The sequence below is a fragment of the Macaca thibetana genome, chromosome 6 (assembly GCF_024542745.1).
Source record: "Macaca thibetana thibetana isolate TM-01 chromosome 6, ASM2454274v1, whole genome shotgun sequence".
Classification (NCBI taxonomy): Eukaryota; Metazoa; Chordata; class Mammalia; order Primates; family Cercopithecidae; genus Macaca; species Macaca thibetana.
Genome location: NC_065583.1, coordinates 65,640,701 through 65,664,927, shown reverse-complemented (window position 1 = coordinate 65,664,927; position 24,227 = coordinate 65,640,701). Strand labels below are relative to the sequence as shown.

At 34.5% G+C, this 24,227-nt stretch overlaps 3 protein-coding genes across 11 annotated transcripts in view; 2 read left to right on the top strand and 1 right to left on the bottom strand.

Annotated features, from left to right (window-relative positions):
* ATG12 (autophagy related 12) overlaps positions 1-24,227 on the bottom strand; it is a 1,142,999-nt gene that overhangs the window by 63,860 nt on the left and 1,054,912 nt on the right. The window lies entirely within an intron of this gene.
* The window catches only part of COMMD10 (COMM domain containing 10), a 971,919-nt gene that overhangs the window by 491,308 nt on the left and 456,384 nt on the right, over positions 1-24,227 (top strand). The window lies entirely within an intron of this gene.
* AP3S1 (adaptor related protein complex 3 subunit sigma 1) overlaps positions 1-24,227 on the top strand; it is a 159,825-nt gene that overhangs the window by 52,368 nt on the left and 83,230 nt on the right. For 2 of the 6 annotated variants that reach the window (XM_050793106.1, XM_050793104.1), the window contains 3 exons: positions 7,437-7,544; positions 11,335-11,375; positions 17,894-17,946. In XM_050793106.1, the coding sequence (XP_050649063.1) occupies positions 7,437-7,544; positions 11,335-11,370 (144 nt within the window). In that variant the 3' untranslated portion in view covers positions 11,371-11,375; positions 17,894-17,946. Of the gene's footprint in view, positions 1-7,436; positions 7,545-11,334; positions 11,376-16,611; positions 16,661-17,893; positions 18,617-24,227 lie in introns of those variants that run through there. The other 4 variants (XM_050793101.1, XM_050793100.1, XM_050793103.1 and 1 more) reach the window with 3 other exon arrangements.

The window sequence follows — 24,227 nt, the reverse complement described above, 5'->3', positions numbered from 1 at the left end:
TATTATTCAGTTCATAAATTGTTTTTACTATGAGCCAGGCTTTGTGCTTGGTGGAGAAGATTCAGATCCTTCCTTTAGAGGAGTTCACATCTAAGGGCGGAAACAATGGCATTAACAAATAATAATAGTATGTACAGGATGTCAATGGGGACACAGCTGAACCACTTACCTCTCCCTAGGAGACTATGAAGGGAGGAAATTACATTTAAACTGGATTTTTAAGGGATTAGTAGATATTTCATACATAGAAAAGGAGAGGATGGTCCTACTGGCAGAGATACAAAATATAGGCCTTTTTGTGAGGAGGGACTGATATTGATCAACAGGCCTAATTTAAAAGAACCATTAATGCCATGACTTTGAACTTTATTGTGAGGCAATTTAATGTTTTTAAACAGGTTTTTACTGACATTATTATTGCTTTGTTTGTATATATTTTTGATAGAATGATTTTTTCTTGTGTTATGAAGATTGGATTGATAGGTTGAGAAATTAAACACAGGGAAGTCAATTAAGAGTTTATTGCAGTAGTCCAGAAAGAAATGACTAAGACACTACCATGAAGTTTGAAAGAAGGTAAGACTACTAAGATGAGGTTTGGGAGAAGGTAGAAGTGATATGATTTGATGGCTTATTGAAAGCTGGAGGTGAGAGAAAGAATGACAGATTTCTACCAGTATTGGTTGATATTTGTGATACAGAACTTAGGAGGAAGAGATTCCACTTGCACTATGTGCAGATTTTATTCTGTATTAAGTTTGTATAATCTAAGAGATTCTTTATGAGTGATTCAACTATTGAATAAGATAGTCTGAAAATTTTAGCAAAAAAAAAAATGCTGTGTGATTTTTAAAAATTGGCTTTATTGAGGCATAATTTACAGGTGTTAAAAGTCAACAGGTTTAAGCTTACAAAACTAAGATTTGACAAGTGTGTATAGTACATGTAACCAGCATCACAATCAAAGTACAAGGCATGAATTTCATTATTTGTGAATGTCAAAAAAATGCTTTTCTCTTTAGCCAATATTCTAGTTCATATCTCTCATTTACCAAGTGATTTGATTTTATAAATTAATTCACTTTGGACAGAGTACTTAAACATGATATGTTTATGAGTCTGTTTTTAGTGTTCTGCTGTTTTTCTCTAATTACTATGTCTAATGCTTTTTCACACTTACAAAGACTCTTGTTATTTTTAGTCATTAGGGTTCACAATACTCAAAATTATGTTTTGAAGACCAGGTGCAAGTGCTCAGGTCTGTAATCCCAGTACTTTGGGAGGCTGAGGTCGGAGGATTGCTTGAGCCCAGGAGTTTAAGGCCATCCTGGGCAAAATGGCAAAACCCAGTCTCTACAAAAAATACAAAAATTAGCCAGGTGTGGTGTTATGCATCTGTAGTGCTAGCTGGTTGGGAGGCTAAGGAGGGAGGATCACCTGAGCCCGGGGAGGTTGAGGCTGCAGTGAGCCATGATTGTGCCACTGAACTTCAGCCTGGGTGACGGAGTGAGACCCTGTCTCAAAAAAGAAAAAAATTTATGTTTTGATACATGATTAAAATTTTTAGAAAGCTGTGTTTTAAAATGACTGCTGAGAGGTCATCATTAGCTTATATAAACACATTTACCATCTTTTAAGAAAATTGAGGACTCTGTTGTGAAATGTGGTGGTAAGAATAAGGTTCTTGTATTTTTTTACTAGAGAAAGAGAATAAAAATTTCGAAGAAAATTAAGCTGTACTCATCTGCAACTTCCATACATGATACAAAATGTTTTTAAAACTTCTATTTCTCATTAGTATGCATTCATTTTAGAAAAATCAGAAAATACAGATGAGAAAAATATGTGAAAATCATCCCTATCCCAGAGATTGCCTAGTGTTAACATTTTAGAATATGTATAGTTCTTGATTTTACATCTTTAAAACAAATAATCTTTAAACAAATGCATCTTTAAAAAAGTAAAGATGGAATCATACAATATGTATTTTGTGTAGCCTGTTCATTTTACACAACACTATATCACTATTTTAGAACCTGCCAAAATTAACTGTCTCTCTTTTCTCTGGGCTAAGATCTTGTTTTATTTTTTCAAGGCAAGGAGACAAAAGTTTTGGGATACCAAGAGTCGGAGATCAAATAAGTATTTCCTTCCTATTCTCCAAGACAATGCTAACTTTGCTTTCAGCCCTTTGATGAAAATTATTTTCAACTTAAAAAATATATATTTATTTTTAAATTTCAACTTTTAAGCTGCTCTGGACCTTCCAGCAGTAGGAATCTTCTGAGTGACTCAGCTCACATTTTCTTTTTTTTTTTTTTTTTGAGACGGAGCCTCTCTCTGTCACCCAGGTTGGAGTGCAGTGGTGCGATCTCGGCTCACTGCAAGCTCTGCCTCTCAGGTTCACGCCATTCTCCTGCCTCAGCCTCCCGAGTAGCTGGGACTACAGGCACCCACCACCACACCTGGCTAATTTTTTTGTATTTTTTTTAGTAGAGATGGGATTTCACAGTGTTAGTCAGGATGGTCTTGATCTCCTGACCTCGTGAGCCACCTGCCTCAGCCTCCCAAAGTGCTGGGATTACAGGCGTGAGCCACCATGCCCAGTAACGGCTCACATTTTCTTAAAGGCAAGACCCAGAGAGGTTTACACACAACCCTCAGACTGCTTCTGGGTCACAACTGAGTAGATGAAAAGAGAAAGTTGTAGAGAATACCCCTTCTGTTATCAGTCAGGATGAGTTAATTTATGCTGCAGTAATAAACATGAAAATGTTAACCCCGTGAAACAAAAAAGGGTTATTTCCTATTCACGCAGTATTTTTATCGTATTCCACATGCTGTCATTTTGGGATCCATGTTAACAGAGCTGCCACTATCCAGAACGTTGTTAGTTTCTATGTCAGAAAAAAAGTTTTCATTGGGTAAATTTATCTGCTTTTCAAGGTATCACAGATGATAATTGTACCAAATATTTTGCCACTACAGACATGCATCAGTAACTTCCTAGCCTCAAATACAACAGTTTCCATGGGGCCAACCGTCCAACCTGTAAACCACTGTCACACATTTTCTTTTATCGTGGTTGTTACCGGTTTCTTTTTATAAATCTTTACATGCTAATAGCTGTATCAATCACATAGGCTAGTGTGGTCACCCTGAAGTAGTGGGACAGACCCGCCCCTACTCACAGTTGGTTTGGATGTAGAGACTAACAATGTCACAGGTGCCCCAAGAGGATTGGAAAAGGTTTATTACTCACATAATGAGGCTTTCTGGAGAAAGCAGAGAACAACACCGGGCTTGGGTTTTCTGGTGGTTTGGTGATGGGAATGGGGTGAGGATTTCTGCATGTGGGCCAGGTCTTAGCTAGTCTGAACTTTCCACTAGTGTAAAGGAAGGAGCACCCAGACCTTCTTAACAGCTTGCCCAGATATGAGGCAGAAGAGGAATGGGGACTAGTAGAACTTGAAGGCTGTGAGCAGAGAAACATCAAAAATGGAGTCAGACCCATTATCACGTACAGCTAAGTTATGCTGTGGTTATTACCCCTAAAATCCTAAAATATGAATAATTCAGTATGTTTCTTTCTTAGACTACATGTTTATTGTGGATTTGCTGGGAGGAGCTGCTGAGTTATCTGCCCATTTCCTGTATAGTGTGACTTCAATTGGGTGGCCCCTTGTTGTTGCCCATATTGGAACAAAGCATCCAAATCCAAGGCAAAATGAGACAGCTAAAGGGCTTGATTTGGAGGATGTATGACTTTGATAATGACAGCTATTAATATACTCTGTTCTCCTCTCTGCATTCCCCCACTTGCCTCCACAAGTGATTAGTGTAGAGATCTGATTGGAGGCCCAAGTGTCTTTCCTACCCTTGAGGCTGAGAGAATGAAGACTTAAGAGCAGAGTGTTTTCCTCCAACCTGGTCCCTCTTGAGGATTTTGATAGCCTGGTCTTTAACCGCAGGCACAGAATGAGAGACTCCTTTTACTTTCACCAAATAAAGGAGCTAGTCATTAATAATATCTTGGAGGCCAGCCCTGAGCACAGTAAACCAATAGGAAAAAAAGCACTGCCATCTGAACAAGAAAGATGGACACATTGAACAATCAAATTACGCTCCATGGAAAAGAACTACTGGAGAAGATAGAGTAACACTTGAAATTTTATTATTTTAAAATTTATTTATTTTGGTATGATTGGGGTCTTGCCGTGTTGCCCAGGCTGCTCTTGAACTCCTGGCCTCAAGTGATCCTCCTGCCTTGGCCTCCCAAAGCATTGGGATTGCAGGTGTGAGCCACCACCTGGCCTCTCACTTGAAATTTTAAAATGATTTAAAAAGTACTTAGGATTTGGAAAAGTCTTATTGGGCTTGAAAAGAGTTTTTCAGACTGAAAAGTTTTAAAGACGGTGGTCACAATTGAGGCTTGAATTAAAGGTAGAAGATCAAGTGTAGGAAATTATCTCAAAGCATAAGACTGAAAGATAGAAAACATGAAGAAGATAAGAGACTTTGAAGGATGCATTTAACATGTATTATACAAGTACTTGGAGGGTCATATCCAATTGAGAGAAAAAAGAATGAGGAAGAATTAAAGTATTTTAGTAGGAAAACAAGGTCTCAGTGATCTAGAAAGACTTGATATTTGTTTTATAAATAATAACAAAGTCATTTAAGAGGGAGAGATATTTATTAATGGGAAGTATAAGCACAGTAGAGTCTCATATTTAAAAGGAAGAGAATAATGTAATAAAATTAGATCAAACTAACAAATATTGGGAGAAAAGAGAAAGTATAATTAAAGGTAGAAATAATATTCAATACACTAAAAGTACATTGAATGAAATAATTCATTGAAGACAAAGATGGGTTTAAATAAAAGGCACAGTTTATATAGGAAAGGCCAGATAAATTCTAGAGTGTTTTTTTTTTATATTTACCAATTTTCATAACTGGTTGCTTTTCTAATATCCACCAAAAAAGATCATTTAAGTTTTTTAGTATCCTATGACAAAAATATTTTAATGTATTTGATTTGTTTAAGTCAATTGCAGACATTATTTTCTTTTATGTTCAAGTTGCCCATCTTTCTAGGAGCCCTGATGCCTTTGTGTTGGAGATAGTATATAGTAACCACAGTCTAGAGGTGCTCATAATTATGAAGCTGCTCATTGTTTCTTGGCCTTTTCAATGAATAGAGCATCTTAAATATTTTATGCTCCAGCCCTCAAGTCAGCCATTTCTCCAAGGAACCCTGGCTTCTTTCAGTGGAGAATGATGTTTAGAAATGACGATTTGGGCACTGTGTTTGCTCATTGTTGCTGGGGTGACATGACTCCTGGTTCTTAGTGAACTGAACTGGGAAATAGATGTGTGTATACACACACAGCTGTTTCTAGATCTTGATATGTATATTAAAAGTCATTGACCACTTCTTAATACCTCAGAATCTAGTACAATACTATAGAATTTCTTCTGGCTTTCTCCTTTTCCATATTTGCAACTTGCTTCTCTGACAGAGATCAGTGAGAGATCTCTTTATACAAATATATGTCTAATAGTTAATGTTGATTCACTGTTTTAAATTTTTATATTTTTGTTCGTTTGCTCTTACCAATACAGTTTCATTTGTCACCAGTCTCTTTTATGGTTTTCCTAACTTAATTTCTCATTCTTTCCTGACTCTTTCAATTCTTTATTTTCTTGCTTAACTGCAAAAATTAATGTATATAATATGTTCTCATTTGTGTAAATTAGATATGCATATACACATGTATAACAAGTATGTGCACAGCAAGTTTTCTAGGATACCTAAGATATAGCTGCCTGATTAGCTTTGGATAAGGGACCTCATAACGGATGCAGAGTGTGGTAGAGACTATTGTTGTTCATACATAAGTTTCTGTGTGAACTTTTAGTCATTTGCCTATATTCTTTTTTTTTTAAGTTATGATAGTTTTCAAAACACTGTGATGTCTGGTTTGGTTTGGTTGGCTAGGAAAAGTAATTTATATAAATTTGTCTTCATAATTTTTGCATGAGGTATCCATATTTCCAAAATGAAAAATAGTAAATAATGATTTTTTTTTTTTTTTTTTTTGAGACAGGGTCTCACTCTGTTGCCCAGGCTAGAGGGCAGTACTGTGATTTTGGCTCATTGCACCCTCCGCTTCCCAGGCTCAGGCAGTCCTCCTGGGTCAGCCTTCCGAGTAACTGGAAGTACAGACGTGAGGCACTATGCCTGGTTAATTTTCTGCATTTTTTGTAAAGACAGGGTTTTACCATATTGCCAGTGATCTGTCCACCTCATCCTCCCAAAGTGTTGGGATTACAGGTGTGAGCCACCATACCCAGCCTCCAGGGATATTTTTAAAATTATGAATAAGTTTGCATGAAATCTTACAAAGAAATTTAAATCAAAGAATATATATTTAACTCCTAAAAAGAATTCGTTGAAAAAAAATAAATTACTTTATAATACTTAGTAGTTCTATGCTAAGCACTTACATGAATTATTTATGTAATTGTTATGGTAATTCTATGAGGTGCCTATATTATTGCTGTCTCTATTTTGTAAATAAGGTAACAGACTCAGAGAGCTGAAGTAACTGCTCAAAGGCTACAAGTAATAAGTGGTAGAGCCAGTATTCATGCTTATCTAATTTTGGAGTCTCCGTTTCTAACCTTACCACATTATTTAAAAATATATATATATAGCAGAGTAGATTCTTCTGTGAAATGTAATTCAGCTCTGAATTGTTGATTTCTTTGATCCAATAATACCTTATGAAAAGACATGAAGTTATATTTTTACTTCCCAATGGAAGACACCATTTTTAGTCATTATAAGATGTATTTATGAGAAGAAATCTGAGTATTACATGTGTAGAGGATTTGGGGGTAAAAGCACTATTAAAGTACCCACAATTTTAAAAATTCTAGCTTTTTCCAATCTAGAGCCTATTAGAAGTACTGTGCTACATTGCTTCATTAAGTACAATGAGTAAAATAACAACCTAATTATTGTTGGCTACGAATCTGGCATAAAAGACCCTTATAAATCATATTTTAGTATTAAACTTGACATAATAAGAATGGTAGTTAATATTTACTAGTCATTTACTTTGTTTTGAGTACTGCGTTGGATTACCTTATTCCTTTCAACAGTCCTATGAAGCTAGTACTATTGTTTTTGTTTTATAGCCTATTAAGCTCATTAACTTAATGTTAGCCTATTAACTTAAGGGGGTTATATAATTGCCTAGGACTTCACAGTAGTGATGAAAGTGGATTATGAGCCCTTACTCCAAGTTGTTTTTACCACTCATACATTTAATATAGATGAAGTGGTATTTGAAACAAAAAGTGAATCATGAAACTTCTTTTTAGTCAGTTTTCTTTATGGGTATATGTTCTTTTATTTCCTTTAGGTTCACAATATTCTTGCAGAAATGGTGATGGGGGGAATGGTATTGGAGACAAACATGAATGAGATTGTTACACAAATTGATGCACAAAATAAGCTGGAAAAATCTGAGGTAAGAATGGAAAATGCTATAGTTAAGAAAGGTTCTAAGCATGATGACAGATTACGCATGATTTGTAGCTTTCACTGTTTGTCCTTCAGTATCACCCTTTAGGTTCAGCCGTTATGCTTATTCAGGTTTTAAAAAATTGAATATAGACATATTAGTATGCTAAAGGTTCTGTGACTATTATCTGCCAAACAGCTTTGTGTATTCTTCTTTTAGCCACAGTCATAGCTGCCTTGGGTAATAAGCACAATTCCAAATCTTATTGCTTAAAAGAATTATCTGAATAATGGAATCTAATATTTGCTTTGTAAAACGTCAGTAATTATCAAGGAAGTCTTAGAACTAATATTTTAAAGATATATAAATTTTGTGTTACAAAACTACTTCTGGAAAGGGCAGGGACAGGAAATGGAATTCTTATAAGGAAGTAAGTAATGTTTCAAGTTATAAATAAATGCCTAGCATGTTTGAGTTCACATTCAAAAAAGAAATTCAATACCTTAATCTTTTAATTCTAGATCTTTCCCTAAGATTTCACTGACAAGTTAGTTAAGTCACATATTTTAGACATTGGTACATATATATCCGTGGTTTTTATTGCATTCTATAGGATTGGTTTGTTATACTTAGCTAACTTTCTGCAGTTAGATTCAACCTTAGATTGGATAAATGAGGAACAACCAGCACTTTAGCATTGTATAAAAACCCTACTTCAGAATTTTAGTGACTCTTCCCTCAAGCACTAGTCTGAATATCAGTAGCAGGTGCTGTAGCTGAGCCGCCCGGGTTCACATTATTTGGGTTGTTTATTACCCTAGCAGAGGTTTAGAAAGAGCAATAGTTTTATCACTTGAGGTCAGGAGTTCGAGACTGGCCTGGCCAACATGGTGAAACCCTCTCTCTACAAAAAAAAAAAAATATTAGCTGGGCATGTAGAGCGCACCTGTAATCCCAGCTACTCGGGAGGCTGAGGCACAATAATCACTTGAACCCTGGAGATGGAGGTTGCAGTGAGCCAAGATCACGTCGCTGCACTCCTGGGCGACAGAGTGAAACTTCATCTCAAAAAAAAAAAAGATCAATAATTTTTTGATATCTCATTCACCACCCAGCTGGTTTGAGGATACTCTTAAATTTGGTATTTGCAGTCATAACTCAGATTGGAAAAAACAAACTTTATTTATAATTATTAGTGTTAAGCTCAGATGTTCTGTTGATTTAAAGTAAATATTACTATGAAAACATCAAGGTATTAAAAATACACTGGCATTAATTTACAACAGGTGAGTTCTGAAAAATTTATCTTGTTGGCATTTTAAAGGATCAGTTTAACTCAATTCTGTGCCCATTTTAATTGAAGAAAACGCAGAATGAAGAATAAATTTGAAATCTAGAAACAGTTGAAGCTTTCTTATAAAAACATTTTTCAATGTTCTCTTTTAAATAAAATAGTATTGCATTTTTATCTCAATTTCCCATTCCTGTTGGTTTCCCAAAGGAGTTTATAATGGTGATTTAGAGCTAAGAGTCTCTTAAGTAACTATAGATTTTGTTTGTCCTATAGCCAATTTTTAAAATATTGGCTTTTGAAAGTGGAAAACATAAATTAGGTTAATAGAGAAAATTTTGTTTTGGGACAAGGAAAAAGACTCATAATTTAATTTAGTATAACTGACTTGCAATATATTATTTAGTAAAGAAAAGGTTACTGTAAACCCTGAGCTATTGCTTTTAAAGTTTTAAAAGAACTTAAAATATGTGTCATTTGTTAAACATTGCTTTGCAAAACTGTATGGTTATAGATTTTAAATGCCAAGGGACAAACAGTTATGCAATCCTTTAATAACTGGTATAATGAATGAGTATCTAGTAATTTGTGAATTCTGTATAATCATCTATAAAAAGTATGACCAGTTGTCTGGAATTTTCACCTTTCCAGGTACTTAACTCCTTTCCATTGGTGGTGGTCCTTCTTTTTCTTCTGCTACTTAACACATTTATGCCTAGTGTTCCGTTATTGGAATGCTAAGCTTGTGGGAGTTATTTGTATCCTACTGTTCAGGGTCATCCCCAAGGTCTGATTTTTCACAAAAAAAAGTTTGCAACCTCTGACATAAATGGGTTAATGTGCTATATTGACGAAAGTCATGAAGGACCTATAATTATTGCATAATGGGTATTTGCTTTTTGATTGTTGAATAAAACTTCGTTAATGAGGCAATTTTTCTTATCTATAAAGAGCAGTAAAATGTAATTTACATTTCAATGGAAATAGTTATAAGAATACTATAACTTAAAATCCATTCACAGAAATAATGCTATTTAAAATAGTTTAGAATACTGGTGATTACTTCTATTTTTCATTCCCTGATCATCTTGCATCATACATAATTGTTAGCTCGTACCAAATTAGTTTCTCTTTTTTTGTCTTTTACAAGAAAGTATGTTTTAAGTTTGATTGGAGATAAACCACAAAATTATATATTTTCTATACATGTAATGTCTGCTAATATTTTAGTTATGAAATCGGATTTCAAATCAAAGTGAGGCCATTTAGTCCTGATCATCTTTTTAAAACAGCACTGAAAAGTATGATGACTAATTTTTCAGTAGCTTTCATATATTTTAAGTATGTTTGAACGACGTCTAGCTTTATTCCAGAAACACTGAAATGTCAAAAGCTTTCACATGTTTCATGTCCATGTTACTTCAATTGGTTAAATTTATCAGAGATATTACTCTGCAGAATAATCCAAAATTACTTGAAAGCAAAGTATAAACTTTTACTAATCTTCTTACTAAATTTCAGTTAAAATTTATTATATAAGCATAAACTTAAAGACTTGTTTGGCTGGGCGCAGTGGCTCACACCTGTAATCTCAGCACTTTGGGAGGCCAAAGCAAGCAGATCACCTGAGGTCAGGAGTTTGAGACCAGCCTGGCAAACATGGTGAAACCCCGTCTCTACTAAAAATACAAAAAAAATTATCCGGGCATGGTGGTACTTGCCTGTAATCCCAGTCGCTCTGGAGCCTGAGACACAAGAATCGCCCGAATCTGGAAGGCGGAGGTTGCCGTGAGCCAAGATTGCACCGATGCACTCCAGCCTGGGTGACAGAGTAAGACTCCATCTCAAAAACAAACACAAAAAAAGACTCTTTTAAAATCAAGAATGTCATGATTGATGAAAAGAACTGGTTATCAATATTTTACATCATTTAAGTAATATTTTAGGAACATCATTTATCTTTAAAAATCATTCTGGGTATAATTAAAACACAGCTTTTGAAACATAACATGCATTTATCTAGGGGCCTTTGTCAGAAATCAAAGCTTTTATTATGTTGGTCTAAAGTTAGTACATTTCTGGTAATGGAAAAAAGTGAATCAATTTAATTCCCAATACCTAGACAGGTAGAGCAAAGCTCTCCCAGATCCTGAAAGAGAGAAGCAAAGATATACTCTGAATGTACTTCCATCTGTTCTGTTTTGATAGAAAAATGGTTTACTGTAACATTGGAATATTGGGAGAGGAGGGTTTAAGCTGGGAGGGTGATGGGATTCGGGGCAAGTATAAGAGGCACTCAGGAACCTGCCTAAGAATGAAAGGACTCCCTGGGGGTGGAGGTAGAGGGGTGGGGTTGGGGAGATCTGTTAGCTTTTATGTATTTCATGTTATTCTTAAGATGGATAAATGGGTCTGAATTTAGTCACTACTTTTTGAAAGTCAGTCCTCTTTTTTTTTTCCGAACATCCTGATCTTTCTAGCTCTTTCCATTCTTCTCTCTTACAGACCTTTATCTTTCAGTCTCCCAGACAGGACAGGTAGACAAGGTATTGCTGACTTTGAGAAATATGTGCTATAACAAAGGGAAAGCAAAATGATGTCAAAGGCAATTAATTATTTAGGCCAGACTCAAAAATTCTTTGTGTTAATAAACCCATATAGTCCCTGTAGCCTATTTTCCATTCTAGTTTCTCCTTGTAGTTTCTTCATCTTTTATTGGACTTAGTGTATTTTACTAGTATATCATTGATGTCATGTTTGTTCTGTTTTGTCTGCCTGCATTGTAAAAGGAAAGTTTAAATTTTTTTTAAACATTGTCATCTAACTGACAAATTGCATTTGCAGAAATGACAATTTACTTTGTGTATAGAAACGTAAAATTTATTTTGAGCATCATATAGCAGAACCAATCTTAATTTAACTCTCACAGATTTGTTTTTTTTCCATCTCTAAATTAGGATTCTAACATAAAATTGCCTGCTGGGTTTTGGAAGCTGTGAATTTAAAAACCAAAAGCTGAACCTTCAGAGTTTTGCATACAAAATGGGAAGCAGTGAAGGCTTAGAATAGTGACTGTTAAATAGTACTTTTTCCCCTCAAATGGTTTTCAGTTCCAAAGTCTTAACAGAATTCCTTTTACAGTTTTGACCTGCAGGTGCATATTAACAGTGGCCAACAGAAAATAAGATCAGAAACCTTATAAAACTTGACTGTATTTCAAACTTGAATGCTCTAAAAATGGAATTAAATATATTGACCAAAATACAATGGGTTTTCATTGTAGCAAACCTTCTGACATCCAAACATGTCATAATCAGAATCAGTAAAAATACATTAATGTTTTAGTTAGTATTGATTTAAAAACCCTGAATATTTTTGCAAAGCATATTGACAAATATTGGAAATGTTTTTAATAGACCTCTAGTTTTACAAAACTAATTTTTCTTCTGATATTTCCTGTATATTTTTTTTCACACCATAAATTAACTGTGTTAATTACTTTTTTAAAAGTTCCATGTATGTGGTGATGAGCAACTCTTTTGTGTAAAACCATGTAAGAAAGAGAAATGTTTATAAGGTCTCTGATGGAAAATTTCAAAATAAAAGTAATTTATTGAGTCCTATGGAGAAAAAAATGTGTAAACTTACAAAGTTAGATTATGCACCTTACTAATTAGAAAAACATCACTGAGAATTGATGATTGTGGTGATATCACAAAGCATTGCCTTTTAGCCACTAAATTTTTACTTACTCTCTGGATGTGTTTGAGAAGTAGCAACATACAGGTGGCTTTATAGTATCTTATTTTGAGATTGTGGGCTATATCACAAAACTGGGGTACCATTTTTGGTCCCTCTATCCATGTTATTTTGTTCCTCATATAGAGAATACATAGTAGTCTCATTCTCACCAGTGGGCAAAATTATTGCCAGTTTCTGTGTTACAGTATATAATTTATGTTAAACTGCTATTTTCCAGCAAAGAACCACTAATCACCTGGGTCTATTAACTTTCATTACTAGAACTGTTAATTGGCCTTTTTTAAAAAAAAAAAAAATCAAGTTTCTGTTTTCAAAGAGTAGAGACTAAGAAAAGTGGCTCGGTATTTTAATACCGATGTTGGACGGTCAGCTCATGAGTTGGTTCTGCCTCTCTACCTTGACATACACATTTGTCTTGTACTTCTAAAAAATTTTGGTGAGAACCCTTGAGGTTACATGTAATGGTCAAAACTAGTAATAGTAAATCCATGAAAGTCATTAGTCTGCTCTCTTTTTTTCATGCAGGCAAATCCTACGTTTGATATTAAAGCTATAATTGAAGATAATCCGTACAAAATGACTAATAATTTGGAAGGTTTTTTAGATTTTTGAACATTCTAATTTTGTTAAAACTGTAAAACACCATAGTTATTGCTCACTAGAGAATTGTCATGAGCATATCTAAATGTTTATAATTGCAATATTAAAGCACTGCCATTAAAGCAAAGAACAAGCCTATTATATATCCCCAGATTAAAAGTTATTCTACCTCATGTTGAAAAATTTTTTAAACTGTTGACATTGTCTTTTTTGCTCAAAAACATGCTTTCAAAATCTGCCATTATTTTGTTAATGATTTTGAGTCTGAAACCATTTAATATTGTGTTTATTAATGTTGGTGTTCTTTCACTTTGCTGTTAGGTCAAAATTATGAATGTGCATATAGCAACTTCCAGCAGGAAGGGTGGGTAAAGGTTTTAATATGTACAAATTGTTCCAACTACCATCTTATTATGCTGTATTTCAAACTTGAAAAAAAAAAAGACATTTTAAGATGGTAGGATGATATTTTATGAAATAAATAACAAGATTGTTACTTTCCTTTTCCCTTCAAGAAAGTCGATTGTTTATTGCATGAAGAAAAGGGAGCTTTCAGGGTCTTTGAAATATATTTTAGTAATGCTGCTTTTTCAGTTTTGCTTGCACATATTTTGTTTATTTTTGGGTCTGGCAATTTAAAAACAAAATCAAAAACAAATCATATCCATCCATTACTATCTTTGTGATTCAAGTGCTTGAAATTTCCAAGAGTATGTCTGTATAAGTCTTCTATCTGTTTGGCCTCATTTTGGTATATTTGCAGACTTCATTTTGTTTTCTTTCTCTTAATTCTGTTAATTTATTTAATCTCATGGGAGAGAAAACATGATCATTCTTTTATATACTGTACTTCATTCTTTCATCCAGTTCATATTCTTAACTGCTTTGGATTCATATATTTGTTTTTATTGGTGTAGTCGCTGCAGTTTTACCTGCCATGGTGGTGCTCAAGTATAACATAGATGGAAACAAGTTATTTCTCTAGTAGAATTTCATTCTTTTTATTTCTGCTGTGTGTCAACTATATAATCTTAAATCTTTACGAACTATGTTGTACTGTCAGAAATATCTTACTTTTACGTTTAAAAATGTGTTTACAGTAATCCCCCTTTATCTGTGTTGGATACATTCCAAAACACCCAATGGATGCCTGAAACTGTGAATACTACTGAACCTTATATATGCTATGTTTTTTCCTATACATACATACATACGGTAAAATTTAATTTTTAAAATAGGCACAGTAAGAGATTAACAACTAATAATAAAAGAGAACAGTTATAATAGTATAATGTAATAAAAGTCATGTGAGGCCAGGTGCACTGGCTCACGCCTATAATACCAACACTTTAAGGGGCCAAGGCAGGAGATTTACTTGAGGCCAGGAGTTTGAGCCAGTCTGGGCAACACAGTGAGACCCCATCTCTACAAAAAGATATGTATATTTTTTACATTAGCTAGGCATGGTGAGACACACTTATAGTTCTAACTATTCAGGAGACAGGTGGGAAGATCACTTGAGCCCAGGAGTTCAAGTGAAGTGAGCAGTGAGCCATGATTGCATCACTCACTCCACCCTGGGTGACAGAGTCAGACCCTGTCTCTAAAAAAAAAAAAAAAAAAAAAAAAAAAAAAAGTTATGTGAGTAAGCCCTCTCTCTATCACAATATTGTACTATACACACCTATTTTCAGACCACAGTTAACCACGGGTAAATGAAACCATGGAAAGTGAAATTGCAGGTAAGCGGGGACTACTGTACTGCTAACAAGTCAGGTAAACTTAATTTCTGTAAGTTTTAGCATTGAAAAGTTAAGTGTTAGTAAAAGTTACTTTGTTGCTTTGAATGTATCTTACTAGAAAAAAAAATCTTAATCAAGATGAAAATTACTTCATACCTCTGTGTCAGCAAACTGATTCCCTAATGGAAAATTACTTTACATTTTATGTTTTAATAAAAATGTTTCAGGCATCACTTTCATGAATGTCTGAAAATGAAATTTGTTTTATAGCCATTCTGGTGTTGACTGAGTGACATAAAGTCTTTTTTTTGCCCTAAATTTTTATATATAAACATTGCTAGCTGGTTTAAACATCTACTTATTGATCAATTGTCATTATCATATTTTCTTCACATTTTATATTTTGCATAATAATTATTTTAAAATGTGAGTTTAATTAAAACTTAAAGTACATATTACAATTTTAAAATTTCCTACCATTTAAATTCATGGCATACTATACAAAAGTATTGAACATGCTTGAGAAATAATTTGATTCTCCTAATTCATTTGCGTGTTCTGAATAGTTCCCATCTTTTGCATGTCTATGGCTTGCTGCTTATGTTTAGAAGAATTGTAGTTTGTTTTACTTAGAAACTTCTTTTGGTTTTACATATTAAGCACAAATATGCTATTTAAATCAATTGCTGTATTGACTTTATGTATTCTTGTTAGCAGCCAATAGTCGACACCATCTTTGGTCACAAAGATACAACTCAGTCTAATGAAATTTAACAGGATGTTTTTTTTAATTTTTTTAATTTTTTTTTTTTTTTTTTTTGCTTTAGCTGTTCATGGTACAGGATATTATGGAAAAGAGAGCTTCATGTACATTTAATACTGAAAAATTATGTTTACTATTTATAAGTGTAAACCTTAGTGTCCAATAAAATACACAGATACACAGAATTTCTCTTGCAATAATAAAATCCCTTAATAATTCATGCCTTTTTAAATATTTATACTCAAATATTTTGTCAATACTTTTCTATAGTCAATTCATCATTTGTCTTCTTTATGGAAATTCCAAAGTAAAAATAGTGGCAAATTGGTCTTTTAACTAGAAAAATTACAAAATCCTCCTGTCTAAAAAATGATACTACCTCCAGGACATCTGCAATTTTGTAAATTTTTCTTCCTTGGTAGACAACATACTTCCTGGTAAAACAAAGCCAAAAGATGGTAAACCTCTTTGAATTAGATTCTTCTTTGATCCCAACCCACTCTCAATTTTGGTAGCTAGACCTTTAACTTGGAATGATCAAATTAAAGACCCTTTCGAATATGATACATGCTGCCTTAATTATTATTTAGTTGTATCTCCAACATCTTTGGGGGAGCAGGAAGGAAGGGGGGATAACAAAAACTTCATTGCTTCAGGTAGGTATAAGTATAGAGGTCAATCACATTTTTAGTTGTACATCAAAAATAACTAACATCCATTAAATTATAAAAATTCTCCAGCCCTATTCAGTATTTAGTTGGGTATGGAGTTATTCATTTGTATGACCCTTATTGCCTGTGTAGAATATACTTATTATTAATACTATTCTACTAATTTTTCTATTATTTCCAATTCTGAATTGATAATCCATGGCTTTTATTTCATTGCTTAACAATGTTTGTATCCTTTATTTAGCAAATAGTTTACACTGGCCTATTTTGTATCAGTCAAGATTTTTCTCAGGTAACAGCTTTATTATTATTTTTATTTTTATTAACAAAGGTAGGATTACATAAGAAAAGAGAACTAAAATTATGAAAAGGGACCTTAAAGCTAGTGTTTCTAATTTGATGGACATTGCCTTATATATAATCTAATCAAAGTGGAAGATTCGTTTTTGTTGTCTATTTTTGTACAAAATGATGCCACTGAACTCAGATGTCTTTGTTGACTTTGCTTTATTATATAGCCTGAATAAAAATTAATGAAATGTAATTGGTATAAAAATTAAACCTTAAATATGAAGGCTGTTAATGTAGGTGAGAAAAATGATATATATGCATTTTTCTTTTATTTGTAGGCATATTTTCTTTTAAAATTATTTCACAAATTATAAATGTTCCTACTAATAGGAAAGCCAAGTATTATGCACTAATGGTACTTACTGGAAATTTTAGAATTCATTTATTTATATTTACTACCCTCTTGCTTTTATGCTCTTCTTTCTCTAAATTCGTGAACTGTAAGCTGAATATATGTTGCTCAATCTATGCTATATGACAAAACATTTTTAATCATTATATTTTTACTAATGCATCAAAGGGTTGGAATGATCCTCTTCTTGTAGTTTCATCTTTAGGCAGAACTATATTCTTTGGATTGAGGCTTTACTTAAAAGCCTGTTTTTTGAATGTTCTAGAACTTTCTTAGAAAAGTTTAAAAGAGCCCCCACAATTTAAAAAACTAATTTTATTGTTTTAAAATGTTTTAAGGGTTTATCCCTAAGAAAAGAAATTAAACAAGCACGATCTGTTACTTACAATTTTTATTTCACAGCACATATTGATAATAAATGCCATTTTAAAAGCAAAAGAAAATCTATCATGATCGTTGCAAGAGATATTTAATAAGGAAACTAATGTAAATCATGCTTCATGCTATATGTCAGTTAAATCAAGATACAAGTGAAGATTTAGGTCTTATTGTGTGAATATTGTGTGGTAGTGCACATTAATTTGTATTTAAATCTTTACATTGTTATCATTGCATGTGTTCACTGTATTTTTTAATGTGTCACTGTTTTCTCTTTATAGATTAGTATTTCAAAGTAACCATTCCATACCAATTCAAACTACCATCTGGTCCCTAAGCTTGTTATATGAAAATCTTTTATCATTGTCTTCCATTGTAAGTGTTTTATGATGAGCTACACCTGAGTTGTACATTTTCTTTTTCTTTTATTTGCTTCTGTATACAGGCTGGCTTAGCGGGAGCTCCAGCCCGTGCTGTATCAGCTGTAAAGAATATGAATCTTCCTGAGATCCCAAGAAATATTAACATTGGTGACATCAGTATAAAAGTGCCAAACCTGCCCTCTTTTAAATAAAAATGTAAAAAGGCCACTCCCAGGTAAAATCCAGGGGGAAGAGTCATCTAAGTTTACCATGCAGTTGTTTACCAAAAATAGAGGAGGAGAGTCTTAACTTTTGCTCTTGGATTTAAGTCAAGGTACTGTATAGAAGTTGTGTAAAATCAGTATGAAAGTTCAATGTTGCTTTTCTTGCTCAGTGATTTTAAAGAAATTGAGTAGTTCCTATGTGATTTTTTTTTTTTCTTTTCTAAACTGCATTCCTGTGCCCACCTACGGCATGCCTCTATGTATTGGCTACTACAGTGTTTTAAAAAGTGTTTCAGATATTTCTTTAATTATGTACAACCTAAAATGTTGGTGTTTTGTGTGGATCACAAGTGCAGCATTCCTTAATTCCTTCTGCTATTTGTCATACAATTGTTATTTAAAGAACCAAGTATGTATTGCATGAAAACATTATGACTTTTTTCTCTTAGTTTAAATAAACTCCAAGGTAACTGGACTTCTAAAGCACCTTTCTGTTTTTGCCTGATATCTACTTTAGCAATAATTTTTTTTACAACCCTCTGACTCAACAAAGTAAATAAAAATATATTTTATCACTATTAAGCAGCTGTTAATGTCAATTTATTTTATACTTAAGTTTTTAATATTCAGAAACTCAGTAAATTATTCTGAAAATTATTTCACAAACCAGGAGCAGTCTGTCTTATGCATATTGTGCAAGATAAGATCTGGAGTGGGAGGCGACAGTCTTTCTAAAATGTATATTGAGAAAAAGTAAAATCTTTTTTATACAAATAGCTTTAAGCCTTGCCTCTTGTTCCTTCTTGCCCAGATGGTAAAAAATAATTTCAGCAAATACCTAATTGATTTTAAATACAAAAACCCTTGGGGCTCTACTTGTCTGTTTCATCCTAAAGCAAAGTTAAACGAATGTTTTCTTAAGTCCTAACACTCACTTATTCTAGTGTCTCATAATTGGCCCACATTTTATTTGGTCTTCCATGAACTGTGAGTGAGGTTACTTTTCCAGTTAGACTAAGGTTTTCCTTACAGTTCTAGTTCTCCTTCTTCAAATGTTCTCTTTGAAACACTTCCATAGACTTGCAGCATGTATGAATTTTACTCCAAGAACCCTAAGATATAAGCAAAGTTACTTTATTTTTTCTAAATAAAATTAATCTGTCTCTAAGCTCTCCAGCGTGTTATGATAACAGGAAATTTAATCTGTGATTATTGGGATTGCCGTCAGCTCAGAAATATGCAAAAGTCCTAGAGAAAGGTTATGCAAAGTGGAACATTTCAGGAGATACCTGGTCTTTAGTCATTTGACAATGTTTATTAAGTGTTTACTGTGCGCCCCCAAGTCCCTGTCTTTATGGAGCAATATGCAGTAACACAGAGTGCCTAGCAGTACCCCCTCCCCTCACCACCACCCCACCCTTTTCCTTTTCTCTTTGTTTTGGGGGAAACAAATTCTGGGAAGGTTAAGTGTTGGTTTGGTTAGGATATGCCAAAATTAAGGAAACCTCTGGGCCATACTTTAACTTCAAGACCATACTTTAACTTCAAGAAATAGTCAAAAGTGTTTTATCTCCCATTATATTCTATCACATACAATGCCCCAACAACCAGCCATCCTTCCTCCCCCTCCATTTTCTCATCTTCCCTCCCTCCCTCTTTTCTTTCCTGCAGCAAATACTTACTGAGCATTAGCTATGTGCCAGGCATTGTTCTGGGTACTAGGATAGAGCAGGGAACAAACTAGATTCTGTTGGAACATAAATTCATGTGGGGTGAAACAATAAATGTATGATATGTCAGGAGGTGATAAGTGCTATGGAGAAAAGTAAACCTGGTTAAAAGATAGGGAGTAGAAGGGTTGCAGGGTAGGAGTTGGGCTATTGCTGTGATTTATAGAATGGGTAGGAGGAGGCATCTCCGATGAAGTAACATTTGAACAAAAACCTGAAGGAGGTAAGGAAGGCATCATGGGAACTTGTGGAGCAAGAGTAAATCCACATAGCAAGTAACAGATGGCAGAGCCCAGAGGCAGGGGCGTGCTTGGGGTGTTTGAGAAACAGCAAGGAGCCAATAGCAAAATGGACAAGAGGGAAAGTAAGCTCTTATTAATGTTCCTGTTGTCCATCTCTCATAATGTTTATTCATGGGCAATACACAATAAGGGATATTAGCTTTTAAACTTTTTCATATTTTGGAAAGTAACAAGGCAGAAACTTTTGGTTAAACATACATTGTTAAACACTTACTCACATTTGTGCTCTTTCAAACCACACTAAACTGACAGTAAAGAGTTTGTGTTAAAGGACCCAAATGGACAAAAAGGATCAGACAGGTGATAACAGCTACAAAATATTTGAAGCTGGAAAGCTTGTGAATACGTAGTATATGACTGAGCAAACCTGAGAAAACTGGAATTTAGGTTAGCAGTGGAATAATCATGAAAGCATGTGGATTTGCACCACAGAATCCAGAAAGACTTCAGGAAGTAGAGGTACTAATGAAACTGTGAATAGAATTATCAGTTATCAAATTGTCGTATATATCAAAGCATATAGACTCTCAGATCCCCTTCACCATACCACAAACCTTAGCAATTGTCTCTCATTCACCCCTGAACTAAGAGCCTGGAAATTACCCCAAATACCTTCTCAATGGTGGGAACTCAGCCTACTTTGTCTCTCAGCTCCCAGACGGTTAGTAGCCAGGCTTATACTCTACCCTGTCCACAAGCAGGAGATTCTAGCATATTCTTCCCTAGGAAGATTAGCCCAAGAGAAAAGATCTACAGTTAATGATGTTTCAAGCTTGCCCATTGATGTGGACCATCCGTATCATCCTCCTCTAAAGCCCCTTGTTGAAAAGCTTCTCCCTTGCATGCAGAGCTTCCAGTCAGGTGTTTAGGAGCCTCACACATGAGCAGAAAGCAAAAATCACCAAACATTTGAGGAAAGCTTCTAACATGAAAGGTAGAGGCCAAAACAAACAACATAAACTAATAGGAAAAACATTTTAAAATTAAAAGTTATCACTTATCCCCCACTATATTAGACACCTCTTATCTTGAGAATCTTCTTGGCCCACCACTTCAGCCACTGCTGTAGTAACTAATTCTTCATAGTCTTGACCAGCTTTGCTCAACTACAACTGGATATTGCCTTGTTTTTTGGCCCAAGCGATAACCTACTTCCTGCCTTGGACGTTCTCTTCACCCCAGCTGAAACGTAGGAAACCTTTTGGTACTCATGTATGTACAATTTGGAGATGAGGGAAATTTAACACCATTCTGACTCCTGTGAGTGCAATAAATACTTCTGTTTTATACCTTAGCAGACAGTTGAGAGTATTTCAAAAGTATTCCTCAGTAAGTCCCAAGGGATTGAAGGCTAGTTGCCTGGAGCAGTAACCAACTCCCTAATATGTCATTTTTAAAAAAAAATTTCCCCCTTCTCTGTTTAGTTCATATCCTGTACACCTTCCTGGGAGTGCATTTCCCAAAAATTATCTGTGCATAAGCCTTTGTCACAGGCTCTGCTTTCAGGAAACCCAGCCTGAGCGACACCCAGGGAAATAAAAGATCAAGAATAAGAGCAAAAAAAGGAACATCTGAGGAACTAAATGAAGTTTTTGGATATAATATAAAATATTATAAAATTGAATATTTAATGGGAAGATTGGAAGACAAAGTTGGGAGGACTTCCAAAAAGAAGAAAAAGACAAATGGATGGAAAATAAAAGGTAAAATTAAAGGATCACTTCAGGTAATTCCATAGCTGACCAGTAGAAATTCAGGGGGAGGGATGGGAGCAACACAGAAAATACAGGGAAGAAAATTTCCCCCCTGAAAAAAATTTTTAAAGATTGCTTAGATCATAAGAACATGAGTTTTCAGATTGAAGGGCCCATTAGGCTGCCTAGCAGTGAATGAAAAAAAGAACCATACCAAGTGTCTAGTAGTCCATTTTGGCTGCTATAACAAAATACCATAGACTAGGTAGCTTATAAACAACAGAAATTTGTATCTCACAGTTCTGTAGGGTGGAAGTTCAAGATCAAGGCACCAGCAGTGCCTGGTGAGGCACATTTCTTATAGAAGGCATTTTATTGTTGCATTCTCACATGAGGAAGGGGCACATGAGCTCCCTCAGGCCTCTTTTATAAGGGCAATATAATCTCATTCATGAGGGCTCCAAGCTTATGACCTAATTACATCCTAAAAGTTCCACTTCTTAGTACTATTGCATTGGAGATTAGGATACAACATACAGATTTTGAGGGACACACACATTCAGACTATAGCACAAAGGGACATCACTGTGATTCTAAAAGATTCTAAAATCTGTGGAGAGGGAGGGAAAAAGCAAGTCACAGAGGATCAGGAATCAACGTTTGAAGCCAAAAGACAAGGAGAAAGAAATGACTTCAAAATTCTGAGGATAAATCATTTAAACCCAAAATTGTGTGCCAGACAAATATTCAGGTATATATGTAGTTATAATGAGTATGTTTTCATACATGCAGTCTCAAAAGATGCATTTCTCATGCCCTCTTTCTCGGAAAGCTACTGAAAGATTGGCACCACCAAAGTAAAGGAATACATTATTTTTAAAAATCAAGAGATCCAGTAACCAATATATACAGCACAGGAGAAAGATGAAGGAAAGTCACAGGATGTTGGTGAATCTTAGAACCATAGCTTTATGGCATACCTAACGGGCAATTAGCCTAGATTGAAACAGGAAAATGAAAAGTTCAAGGAAAGATGGCTCTTTAGAAAAGAACATGGCCAGGTGGGGTGGCTCACGCTTGTAATTTCAGCACTTTGGGAGGCCAACGTGGGCAGATCACTTGAGGTCAGGAATATGAGACAAGCCTGGGCAACGTGGTGAAACCTCGTCTCTAGCAAAAATACAAAAAATTAGCCAGGTGTGGTGGCACACGTCTGCAGTTCCAACTATTTGAGAGGCAGAAGCCGGAGAATCTCATGAACCCAGGAGGTGGAGGTTGCAGTGAGCCACGATCGTGCTACTGTACTCCAGCCTGGGCGACAGAGCTAGACTCCGTCTCAAAATAAATAAACACACACATTTTAGTAAATTTGAGAAATATAATGTAGGTTTACATTATTATTTATCTCGATTATTTTGTAAGTTTATTGATAGTTGACCTTTGAACAACATGGGCATTAGGGCCACTGACCCCCTACACAGCCTAAAATTTGCATATACTTTTGACTCCTCAAAAATAACTAATGGCCTACCAGACCAGAGACTTACCAATAACATAAGCAATTGATTAACATATATTTTGTTTGTTAAATGTATTATATACTGTATTCTTACAATAATAATCTAGAGAAAAGAAAACATTGAGAAAATCATAAGAAGGAGAAAATATATTATTATATTTACTATTCATTGAGTGGAAGTGGATCATGGTAGGTCTCCATCCTTATTGTCTTTATATTGAACAGGCTGAGGAGGAGAGGAGTCTTGCTGTCTCAGGGGTGGCAGAGGTGGAAGAAAACCCATGTATAAGTGTATCTGTGCAATTCAAACCCGTGTGCAAGGGGCAACTGTAATTTCAATCTTTATATTAGTGAAAATAGCTTTTTACTTGAAAATAACTTTAATATTTGATACAATAAAATTGAGGTGAGAGGGAGGCTCTTCCTTTCAGAAATGTATATTTTAAGACAGCTAGGCTTATCGAATGTTAGGATAAATATGAACCAGATACTGTAGCTTTTAGAAGTTCACTTCACAGCCTTTTAAGCATACGTAGAATGCCCAAAGAGAGCGAGCTTTATCTTGCCATAGTATATAGCAAGGTTTAAGATACTTTTTGTGGGTCCGCATACTAATTAGTATAATTTGAAAAGGAAGGTTGATATTTCTGATATACCAAGGGCTCACAAATTAGAAAAAGACAATCTAATAATATGCTAAGGATAGAAATAGGCAAGTCATAGGAAACTAAATCTCAGTGGCCAATAAATATGTAGAGATACTTAACCTCACTAGTAGTCAAGGAATGCAAATGAACAATTAGATTTTATTTTCTCCTGTCATATTGACAAAAACTAGCAGAGGTGACAACATCCAGTACTAGAAAAGATAATGGGATAACGTGAGCTCTCATATTTTGATAGTGGGAATGTAATGTACTACTACTTTTTAAAAAAAGTTCTGCAATA